The sequence below is a fragment of the Erpetoichthys calabaricus genome, chromosome 2 (genome assembly GCF_900747795.2).
Source record: "Erpetoichthys calabaricus chromosome 2, fErpCal1.3, whole genome shotgun sequence".
NCBI classification, from domain to species: Eukaryota; Metazoa; Chordata; class Cladistia; order Polypteriformes; family Polypteridae; genus Erpetoichthys; species Erpetoichthys calabaricus.
In genome coordinates, this window is record NC_041395.2 from 317,376,584 (window position 1) to 317,389,292 (window position 12,709).

The following is a 12,709-nucleotide window of genomic DNA, read 5'->3' on the forward strand; positions in this document are numbered from 1 at the left end:
ACAGTTGATAGTTATGACCGAGATGAGCGGAGAAATCTCATTGAAGCTTGGGGATGGTGGAATGTGCTCAAGTGCTTTTGTTAAAAAAAGTCAAAGTAAAACCAAAAGTGTCCGTTGTGCAGTGTTCAGAAAAATACAGTTCCCAAATAAATAGCAAATCCATAAAGCCAGTGAAACGTAGGAATAAAATCCATGATAAATACAGTAATCCCTCACCTATCGCGGGGGTTACGTTCCAGAGCCCCCCCGCGATAGGTGAAATCCGCGAAGCAGCGACCTATATTTATTTTATTATTTATACATATTTTAAGGCTTTATAAACCCTTCCCACACTCTTATAAACCTTTCTCACTCTCTTGTTAACCTTTCCCACACTCTTTATAAACACTTCCTATGCTCTTAAACACTTTCTACATTCTTAAACACCTCAGACCAACACTGCACACTGCCTGCACGCAGCGATCAGACGTCAATGTGTCTGCACTCGCTTTGTGAAGGGGGGCAGCTGAACTCACGCTGAGCAGAAATGGACTTTGTGCTGCTTCTGCCAAAATGCCTGCTTGTCGCTCTGCTCGAGGAGTGTGTGTGTGTGGGTGTGTGAGAGCTGAACGCACCTTCGCTCAAACCCCCCCCCCCTCCCCGGAAGCGCAATAGGCTCCTGCCACTTCGCATTGTCAAGGGAGTGGGGAGCTGAATGAACGCTAAGGAGAAGTGGACTTTGTGCTGGGTTTGTGCTGCTTGTCGCTCTGCGTGTCAATAATTTAAAAGCCTGTACAATCAGGCTTTTAGGTGTACATCACCAATTTTCCTGTCTCACTGTCTTGTCTTGCGTGAAGTTAAAATGTTTTATAATAGTGAGATGTTACTCATATCCTTAGCCCGACATCCACATATCATATGTGTTAACAAAGTGTGTTTTATAAGTTTACATGTGTTTAAAGCATGTGGGATGGGTATTTTAAGGCTTAAACTAAAAAAATGTTTATTTATATGGTCTTTCTATATCACGGATTTTCTCCTGTTGCTGATGGGTCTGGAACATAACTTCCGCGATAGGCGGGCAATCACTTGTATTTAAAAATCCGCGAAGTCGTGAATCCGCGAAAAGTGAACCGCGAAGTAGCGAGGGATTACTGTAAATCCGTTAAAATGCAGTCTCTCTTCATGCCCGATCACAGCACACCACCTTCTGTCTCCACGGCTCACCAGTTGCTGGCGGAGCCTTTGCAGCACGAACTGCTTTCTGCCAGCCCCTCATTTGGCTGCCGCCACACTCCCCAGCCAGACCGTCCAAGGTCGGCACACCTTCCGTCTTCCTTCGTGCTCACTCAGGTGCTCCTCAGATCCATTGGGAGGTCTTACATTTCATTCGCCCCACTCTACACGCTTAGTCAGTGGGGTGAACCAGGCCCTAGATCGCCAAAGCCTGTGCTCCCTCACGGAGCCCCATCTCGTGCTGCCTTCTCTTTCCTGGTGTCTGGATCGTCTCCCATGACTGCCTTTTCCCTTCTTTAACCTCCTTGTGTTCTATCATTTCTTTTTTCCTTCCCCCTATCATGCCAGCCCATAAATATACGTCTCCGTGGTCGCAGCACCTTATTCACACGCCGCAGTAAGCCGGCGAAGCAATTGAGAATGATTGGGTGCAACTCGCCCCAATCACCTCATCAACTCCCGCGGTCGTGCAATCACACCCATGGAGACGGACACGAACTGGCTTTAAAAACGGACAATTTTTTATTTTTGAAGCCGCGGACCCACTAAACCACAAATAGCATTATAAATGCAAGTTGCAGTTTTGTTATTTATGTATATAGCTTATTAATGCAATTTGCCTTAATGACAGTTCAGTTGGTAAAGATGTCATCACTAAGTTGCACTTGTTTTATTTTATTTTGGTGAATACTATGTAATGTACCTGGGCTTGAAGTTTTGAAGTAATAGTATTATTACTGGAAGTTGCACTATTATTTATTTTATTGTTATTATTTATTAGTTTAAATATTATGCAGTTTAATGGTGGTAAAGTTGTTTAAAAAGTCACTTTAACATGTCAGTGGACAGAGATTGTTAACATTAACAAAGTGTAGATGGTTTGCAAAAAACATTTACCATTTATTCCTTTTCTAAGACATGTTCAGTGCAATACAACTTTTGACAAGCACCTCTGGATATTTTACTAAGTCTAAATGCCTCTTTGGATGGTTGTCAATTTGTTGTCAAAATTTTAGTTTAAGTTGTTTGCAAAATTTGTTCAATAAAAAGGTTCTATATTTTGAAAGTAACTGTCATGCAATGTGATTTCTTCTCTTCATTAGTGCCCCCTCCTTGAAAACTATCACTTTATGGGGCCATGCAAACCTGTATTAATACCTGTGTGAACATTAAAATGTTTGTTTGTACAATATACAATTCTCTTGACAGTGGAATAGGTTATTCTTAGCCAGTCTACTGCAGTAATTGCAGTGGAAAATGTGGTTAACTCATGCATGGGGAAAAAAAAAAACTGTTGAATACCGTGAAACCAGTACAATTTTGAAAAATACTGTGATATAGAATTTTGGTCATACCGCCCAGCACTACTTTAAAATACTGCTTATGGTTTACATAGCCTTAAATAATCTCGCTCCATCTTATATTTCAGAATGTCTTACACCTACACTCCAAATCGTAACCTTAGATCTTCAAATGAGTGTCTGCTTAGAATTCCAAGAGCTAAACTTAAATGAAGTGGTGAGGCGGCCTTCTGCTGTTATGCACCTAAAATCTGGAATTGCTTGCCAATAGGCATTCGCCAGGCTAATACAGTGGAACACTTTAAAAAACTGCTGAAAACGCATTACTTTAACATGGCTTTCCCATAGCTTCATTTTAGTTTAATCCTGATGCTCTGTATATTCAATTAACTATCATTATTATTCATGGTGGCTCCAAAATCCGTACTAACCCCTACTTTCTCTCTGTTCTTTTTCCGGTTTTCAGTGGTGGCGATCTGCGCCACCACCACCTGCAAAGCACCGTGACATCCCTACATTGATGGATTAAAGGCCAGAAGTCCACATGACCGTCATCAAGTTCTTCCATGAGAACCCTGAATACAATGAGGACTAATTGAGGTCACTGATGTTAGGTAGAATGAATAGAGGGGGCTGGGCGGTCTTGTGGCCTGGAACCCCTGCATATTTTATTTTTTTCTCCAGCTGTCTGGAATTTTGTTTTGTTTTTTTCTGTCCTCCCTGGCCATCGGAACTTACTTTTATTCTATGTTAATTAGTGTCCCCTTATTTTAATTCTTATTTATTTTGTCTTTTTTCTCTTTCTTCATCATGTAAAGCACTTTGAGCTACATTATTTGTATGAAAATGTGCTATATAAATAAATGTTGTTGTTGGTAATGTAGTTTGGAAATGTAGCCTTTTCAGGGGTAGCGATTCGGAAGTCTCAGCAGGACTGCGTCTCACGAGTGACTTCTCATCCTTGCTATGGTATTGAAGCTGAGGTAGCCAGGGTTGGCTCTTGCTTTGATGCTGAAATTGAGGGAGCCAGCCTTGGCCTCTGCCTTCTGTGATGACAGTAAGTGAGAAGTGAATATTAAAGAGGTAGGTATTACGGGGTGTATATGTAAATCAAGACTAATTTAGGCATTTCCAATATTAACTTGTTAAAAAAACAGAGGTTAAATTGCCTTTTTTGAACACTTTTAACATGATAAGACTGAAATTGGATATCACTATGCTATAGCAATTCATCTGAGGCTGGGGTAATTACACACACAGATTTTCAGCTGATAAGCACAATTTATAGATCAGCCTGACTGTAGTTCAGAAATTCTGAGTTAAACAGAATAAGGCATACCATCCATAAAATTTTGTTAAATTCATCACACTGAACTTATCTTTCTAGATAAAACAATGAATTATAAATTGAATTACACTTTCATCACACTTTAGTATAATATTATTTAAGCAAACAGACTTTCATTAAGATTTCAACTTTTAAAATTACTAACCTTCCTACATCTGGCATCAGCTCCTTGAGGTCATCGATTGTTGCAGGTTTACTTAGCAGATTCTTATACAGTGCCAAAGGGAAATGAAGGTCTACAATTGTCAAATTATAAATAGCAAGGCCACAGATTACACCAATTAAGTGGAACAAATCAATTTCTTCAAAGGTCTAAAAATAGAAGACATTATCAGAGTCAGGTATTTGTTGACATTGGAAATAATCCATAGATTGAAAACACATAGTTTATTACCTTATCAGCAAACCATATAAGTCTAGACTCTTCATAATATCTAAACATGCCATACTTTGGATCGAGAAGCTCTCTCATTATAAGAAGAAAGAACTCTTTTCGAAGACCACCTGCATCCACAGCTTCTTCACCAACAAAAATGACCTATAAAAAATAGTAGATTTAAGTAGCATGAGATATAAAATCTTTTATTTATTTATTTATTTATTTTTTAAAACAATTTTGTCATACTTTTTAAGTGATTATGCTCCAATTCAAAAGCAAATTAACAGAAAATTAAACTGCAGAAGAAAAAGATGTTACATATTATGGTAAAATTAATAGTTTGTAATATCATGTACTACAAGAAAAGGGGGACCTGTTGAGCCAAGTTCGATTTTCAACAGTCAATGGGAATAAATGGACCCATTTTTGCTCTGTTTGGGAGTTTGAATACAGTATCTGAGCTACACAACTCTTGAAGCAAATTAAAAAAAAGAACAGTTCTGTGGACATTAACATTTAACTGCAGAACATAAAGGCTGAACATGTACTTTTCTTTCACAGTGTACAGGCAGTGTACTCTCTTTGACATGGAAAATAAAGCTCTATAGCTTTTTTGTTTTTCTTTATTGATGCTTAAAACAAATAGTGCTGTGTGTCACTCAAAAACAAGTGTTTAATTGACCTGTACAAAGGTAAGGAGGCCTTGGAACTATTAACATCACAGCTTTGCATTGTGGTAATTTTATTAATTTGCTATGATGCATGAAATTTCTTTACAATTTAGCAAAACCAATGACAAATCATGAATAGGCCCATGTTAAAAGGATTTATTAGTTAAATATGTGATGCAATAAAATGTAGCTCTGCCAGCTACACCAGACCGCTGACATAATGAAAGGTCCAAGCAATTTGTTTTGCTTAATTATAAAGAAACACTGCGGTGGGCTGGCGCCCTGCCCGGGGTTTGTTTCCTGCCTTGCGCTCTGTGTTGGCTGGGATTGGCTCCAGCAGACCCCCGTGACCCTGTAGTTAGAATATAGCATGTTGGATAATGGATGGATGGATACAAAGAGACGTTTGATTGATTTCTAAGGTCTTTTGTGCATACACAGAGGAAGCCAACAGACAAACAGGACAGGCATTAAAAAAAATAGGGAATAGTGTTAAAAAAAATTATAATTGCTTTTTATTCTAGTCAAACACAATCTAGAATTTCATGTGTCATTTACTCTAATTGTTAAAAAATGAAAAAGAAAAGAAAGCGTTTCTGATGTAGTGATGTTCGTGTTCCACAGTTTCTACCTAAAAAGTCATTTAAACAGCCTACGGAGAACAAACTGCGATTTCAGCTCATCTAGCACAATTGAGAACTTTTAAAAAATAAATGGGGAGTACTTTTTGTTTTATAATACACACACAAAAAATAAAGAACTGTACTGAGTCTGAAACCATCAGACAGTCACCTTAAGAGGTTTCTTGTAGTCCACATTCTTTGTTTTCCTTAAAACCTCCATGGTGTCTTCAACAATATTTTCTCGCCTCACTATAAGCATCAGACAGGGATTTACTGATTCAAATACCGGCACAAACAATGAAGTGAAGTTTTGTCGGTGAGCCTGATCCATAGCCATCTGGGGAAAAATGTTGTCAAATGGTGATTATTTAGCAGTCATAATTTAACATCATGTTAATGTATTAACTACTCTGTTCATCCATTATACAAAACATAATAAGCACTTTGCTAAATTATTTAAGTGATGAGTATACTATTTTATCAGCTGCGAAAAAATTCTTATGTACTCAAAAAAGAACCAATTTACTCATAGGTTATGCATAATGTTTATTTTTTCACATCATTTTATGTTCAATGTTATATTGCAGTACTTATATGCTCAATATGTCAATTCTAATTTGCTTTCAAGCAAACTGTGATTGGCATTTTAGCCCAGATTTTATAGCCCACAAGAATATATTATGTGGCTGCACTAAATATATAAGAATGCCATGCTTGCTTATTTATTTATATTTTTTCTCAGTTTATGAAACATGATCAGTTAAATTACATTTTTGCATTACTCAAAGGGAAGTTATTCCTTGAAGTCTTTGTAACAAATAACCTAAAATCTGATTTTTTGTTAACATTTAACATATCTGCTGAAGGGAAAAATGTAAATATTAATCACAGTAAATTCATTAGAGATGATAATTGGCAACTTACATTACATTTGCATTTTCCAGTTTTTTCAACCAAGTACGAAAAGTATTACTTTACGACAGTGGTTCTCAATGTCAGAGCTGGGGTCCCCTTGAGGCTGTAGGATTTTATTCCAACCATCTCCTCCTAATTAAGCAAGCTGCTATTTCCCAATTTCTATGTTTTTGGGTAAATGCAGAAATTACAACACACACTATAATTACAGTTGTATTACAAAATATGGAAAAGGGTGTTTTTATTAGAATTTAATAAGCATTTATGTACATTACATGGGGATAATTTAGTGTTTTTTAACTTGGTTTTCAGTATTTCATGGTCATCATGATTTAATGATATCTTTTCCAGATGTTCTGGTTATTTAATCTGTTATTTACTGATGACCACATTAGCAAGCCTGACGCTGAAGTAGTTGCAGCCTTTTAGTATTCAGTGTTATTTGGTGGGGTGTCTGTGTGCTATTATTTGTCAATTAAGTGAACTAGTCCAAAAAATACAAATTTATAGGAAACCAATAAGAGAGTTAGGCATCTAAAGCAATAGCAAAAATACAAATATTTCTAAATGTAGTATAAACATAAATATCAAACTGCTGTCCATTTCTGAATGAAGAATAATGGAATGAGAAAAAAGAACAGCTAATTAAATCAGTTATAGGTAAAATGACCAATAACTGTGAAACTGGTTTAAGAAAAACCTGCAGTCACATGCCTCCCCATGACAGAGTTTGAGAACCTTTTAATATTAAGTGACAACCCAATGATAATATCTGTAGATGCAAATGCAAAGTACTATACTGTACATAATGCAAAGTACTATATTGTATATAAGAATTACTAAAGTATGTACATTTTATACAATATTACATTGGTAAATACAAAATAAAGTCAGTCAAAAGTGAGATGGACAGGTTTAGCAGATGCTCTCAAGTTCAAGTAAAAATATAAAACAAACTTACCTGCATTTGGAAAACAGCATCTGTCTGCAACAAAGTGGTTTTAGCTTGGGCATCGAAGACAAAAGGATATGTGCAAATTGTAACTGGCATCTAAAAACATCAGTGAAACAGTTAATTCAGCTGTGCAAAAGGCAGCAAACAAAAACAGTTAAATAAAAAGACAGTGCTATATCATCTGCTTCTGGTATTCAATGACTGAAAAATAAAAGAGACTAACTTATGCAGAGATAAAGGTCTACAAACCGCAACATAGCAACGGAATACCATTTTGCAACTTGCTTAACCATGAATGAAAGAAAACATTCTGAAGAGACTTGGGATGTAATACTGTGCAAAGCACAATAAAGAAATCTACAGAAAGGGGCAGTGTGGTGTAGTGGGTAAGATACCAGGCTTTAATCAAGAAGGCTGCTCATTAAAATCTAAGTTCTGCCTCACAGTGTGGTTATGAATGAGTCACTTAATTTGCCTATGCTCCTAAAGAAAATCTACAAATATGTGTTTCTGATCTTGTAGATCACCATGGATAAAAGTGTTAATCAAATATATAACAAAAATATGTCAGAGGTTATAAAATTTTGAACCATAATAATGACCTTAACCAAAACCTTCAGCATGTTAATAATGGACTTTATCACATTCCAAAATAACATACTTTAACACAAAAATATCTAATATGGCTTTTATTTTTTAATTAAAGTCACACTAGGTACACAGTGCAATGATACATAAACATCATTAAATAAAAAACAAGAAGAAAGACAGCTAACACAGCATTACACAAAAAGATGATCCTACTACTAACTAAAATAATGACTTAAACTAAGTGCCACTCCGTTTCCATAAACAATAACTGTATGAGATGAGGCTGGTTGGTAATTGAAACTTTTAATTATGTTTATACAACAAAGAATTGCATGGGTAATACCACAGTAAAGTATATTCACAAAGTATTCCGACCCTTCACTTTTTGGACATTGTATTATATTGCGGCCTTGCGCTGAAATTGTTTAAATTCATTTTCCCCCTCATTAAGCAGCATTCAGTACGCCACAATGACAAAGTGAAAACAACTTTATTAAAAATAAAAATGTGAAATAGATTAGCTCAAGTATTTGTTATGAAACTTGAAATTTGGGTCAGGTCCATCCCATTCTATTGATCATTGTTGAGATGTATCTTCACCACATGGGTAATACCATTACAAAAGTGAAATTGCTGTGAAGCATAAGTGTTCCCAAGCACGTAAGCCCCAAACAGTTCGAAAAAATGCCCACCATAAGTGGAAAACCCATCAAAACCCCTGACTGTAACACAGTAGGCCGAATAGAATATTCATACATAAAAGATTTATTATTATAAAGCTCTGAAGAAACAAAAAAAAAAAGATCAGAGGAGCAAGAAAATACAGAAATCACGGTCTTTAAAAAAGCAAACAAAGTACCGATGATAAATCCAAAAAATTAGTCAAAGTACAGAGCAAAGAGGTAAAAATCAAAACAAATTCACAAAGCATAAAAAATAAGCACAAATCCAAGAACTCACCACTCAAAAGCACAACTGAAAGCACCACAAGGGACTGTGGGTTGCCCCGCCTTCATAGGGCTGAGGACAGTCCATTCTAGTGATAGGCATGTGCTATGCCTCTTGGGAACTACTCACAAAACACAAGGAACATAACACAGGCATACAGAATACAGTACATAATAAGAAAATGTAACATTAATATAAATAGAGACATAAAACAAGGATTTGAGAGCCAGCTAAGGCAGGAATATTGGCTGAAATAAAACAGAAGCATGGTTGTGGAAGTATCATGCTGTGGGGTTGTCCTTCACCGGCAGGGACTCAGAAACTAGTCAGGGTCTATGTAAAGCTGAAGGAATAAAGTACAAAGATATCCTTATTGAAAAGCTGCTCTAGAGCACTCTGGACATGAGACTGCACCAAATGTTAGCCTTCCAATAGGACAATAACCCCAAACACAAAGCAACGACAACACAGGAATAGCACATGGACAATTCTGGAAATGTCCTTGAGTTGCCTAGTTACAGCCTGAACTTGAATCCAATCAAACATCTCTGGAGAGACATTAAAAAAGTTCTCTACAAATGGTCTCCCATCCAACATGACAGAAGTCGAGAGGATTTGCAGAGAAGAATAGCAGAAAATCCAGGTTATGTGAAGCTGATCATATCACAACCAAGAAGGCTCCAAACTGGCATTGCTATCAAATGAGATTCAACTGCATACTGAGTAAATTAGTAAAACAATAATATCCAATTATTATTTAATATGTGAAATTTATGTGATTTCAGTTTTTCTATTTTTAATTTGCAACAAAATCCTATGTTCAATTTGTAATTCTTGGACATTGAATGTTGCTTGATATTGTAAAAAAACACAATTAAAATTACTTTAGCAAAAGGCTGTAACATAATATGAAAAAAGTGAAGGAGTCTGAATACTTTCTAAATGCACTGTATTTATAACAACATTTAAACATAACAAAATTAATTTAATGTAAAATGAACACAAGAGAAACAGCACTAGAATTTGTATTGAACTTTAGCTATTCTATTTTCATTTTGTATCCATGTAATATAGCAACTCAATAGTTAGGCTTGAAACTAGTAGAGTTCATGTTCATATCTTAACACTGCTCTACTTTGTGACTAAACGTTAAGCGTCCTGTTCACTGTTTATTGTAGTTTAAGAACATTTTGATAGTTTTCACCATGACTATTCATATTAAAGTTACAGACAGCCTGATCACCTTGCATATACTCATGAAATTCTTAAGAATTAAGTGTCCTGGAATCTAGTAATACAACATTAAGCAAGGTGGACAATGCAAATACAAATCCAACTACATCCAATTCAAATTCCTGACCTCATGGAAAAATGTGCATTAGAAGAGCAGAATACATGCAGATTATGGAAAAGGATAAGATGTAGCAAAGGAATGTAAAATTTAAACTTAGTTCTGATTTCAACTGTGCTCATTGTCTCAGAATAATTTGAAATACATACCATAAGCAAACTGAGCTATAAAACAATTAAAATGTTATGTAATTTAATACATTTATTATAGAGGTTATATTAAACATTTTTGCTGGGGCCCAAAATCAGACAGAACTTCCAACTTGATTGTTAAAAATGCTTAAGAGAATTTATATCAATACTTGTCTGAGTCTACGCTTACCTCCAGTCCATGGTTGAGATCCTACAACAAGGCAGCAGAAAAGAAGACAATCAGAAAAGGAGAAAAAAAGCAGCATTAGTGCCGACATACTCTGAATTACCAAATGATGGTTGAGCAAGAAGGCACTAGATCAAATTTTAAAAGGGAGTGCACTTCCATCCTCCCAAAAGTTCAATATAAATAAATGAAAAAAACTGTCAAAAAATTTTAAAACGTACAGTACAGCTTACTGAAGTATTTCTTTGACAGTAGATAGTAAAGAATTTCACATAGTACAAATATCTACACTAACTTGATGTTGGAATAAGTGTAAACAAAAAGATCCCAAGATTCAAGAAACACAACTGCCACAACAACCTCTCGGCTATGTAGAAAGGAAGAATCTTACTAAAGAGAGTTAAAACTACAACAAAGTCATTAGACAACTGATAAATTGCTGAACGTTTCCTGACTTTTGAAGATTATTTTTAAGTAAATCAATAGGAGCTTTAAAGGGTAATTAATATAAAAAAAATCACTCTTAAAATAACCCTTCAGGTAAAAAAAGACTACACTATATATGCTTATATGTATACTAGACATTAAGCCCGTTACAATAACGGGCGCTAGAACAGTAGTGCATAAACATTAGTATTTTGCAAGAAGCCTAAAGTAAAATAATAATAAAAATAAAATAGAAATGTATATGACAATACAGTAAGTATAATTAATATTACATTTATCCTCTCCTCTGTGACTGCTGATGGATGTGTTGTGTCTGTTTGAAGATCTCCTATACTGCCTCTCTTTATTTTAGCTTGCTGTGGCGTCTCTACAGCAAGTACTGTGCAGTTCCCCAGCTAGTATTTTAATCTGTGCTGGCGTGCAGCTGATTATCGTATGTGTTGCGTCTCCCAAGCAACAGATTTTATGTGCGCGATAATAAATCTACTTTTAAAAGTCATCCTATTGTAATATCATGAAAATTCATATATTTAGGAAAACCCCTTCAACGACTGACAGTTTACACTTTACCGGGCCAAGCTTCTTAATCGCAAATCTGACATCCTCAGAGTGAACACTTGCACAGCAACAAACACTAATCCCACGTCTCTGGGGAAGCTGATCTCCGCATCTCAGTACCCGACTGGATTTTTCGTGCCTTATGTTATAGGTGTTACCTCATTTACCGAAATCCGATTGGATCAGCCGCGCGATATTTTATAGGCCCCACCCTCTCTGTCTTGTGTGACGCGTCAGGCGGCCTTTGAAGCATCTGCTAGATGCCGGTGACTCTGCCACTCATTCTGCCCTTCCCTGTACTTACGCCTTGTCCGTAATATGCGTTTAATTTTCTGTCACAACAGTGGGCAATCAGCAGAGTCTCCCCAGGAACTGATGTAATGTGTGGCATGCAGCTGACAATCGTGGCTATTGCGTCTATCCAGCAAGTACTGTGCAGTTCCCCAGCAAGTATTTTAATCTGTGCTGGCGTGCAGCTGATTATTGTATGTGTGGCGTCTCCCCAGCAACGGATTTTATGTGCTCGGCCGCGAGTACTCAATCAGCACTCTCCCCAGAAATGATGTCCTTTATTAAAGAGTGCCTCGCGCATGCGCACTTCACCAGAAGATACACACACACGGACACATGGATGCACATAGGGATTTTATTAAAGGGGATTGAGAAAAAGAGGTGACATTAATGAAATCACCTGCACAAATGAAAACAAAGCAATGTTTAAAATTATACAGGAGGCTAAGTATGAATTGGAATGGCAGGTACATCAAAGGATGTACAGTAATCCCTCCTCTATCGTGGGGGTTGCGTTCCAGAACCCCCCGCGAAAGGTGAAAATCCGCGAAGTAGAAACCATATGTTTATATGGTTATTTTTATATTGTCATGCTTGGGTCACAGATTTGCACAGAAACACAGGAAGTTGTAGACAGACAGGAGCTTTATTCAAACACTGCAAACAAACATTTGTCTCTTTTTCAAAAGCTTAAATTGTGCTCCATGACAAGACAGAGATGACAGTTCTGTCTCACAATTAAAATAATGCAAACATATCTTCCTCTTCAAAGGAGTGCACATCAGGAGCACAGAATGT

At 36.5% G+C, this 12,709-nt stretch overlaps 1 protein-coding gene across 2 annotated transcripts in view; it reads right to left on the reverse strand.

Moving 5' to 3' along the window:
* herc4 (HECT and RLD domain containing E3 ubiquitin protein ligase 4) overlaps nucleotides 1-12,709 on the reverse strand; it is a 139,718-nt gene that overhangs the window by 16,845 nt on the left and 110,164 nt on the right. The window contains exons 16-20 of one of the 2 annotated variants that reach the window (XM_051923410.1): nucleotides 10,619-10,639; nucleotides 7,414-7,503; nucleotides 5,707-5,874; nucleotides 4,259-4,402; nucleotides 4,010-4,176 (exon numbers count right to left, since the gene is read on the reverse strand). In XM_051923410.1, coding sequence (XP_051779370.1) covers nucleotides 4,010-4,176; nucleotides 4,259-4,402; nucleotides 5,707-5,874; nucleotides 7,414-7,503; nucleotides 10,619-10,639 — 590 coding nt within the window. The remainder of the gene's footprint in view (nucleotides 1-4,009; nucleotides 4,177-4,258; nucleotides 4,403-5,706; nucleotides 5,875-7,413; nucleotides 7,504-10,618; nucleotides 10,640-12,709) is intronic. The other variant, XM_051923411.1, reaches the window with a different exon arrangement.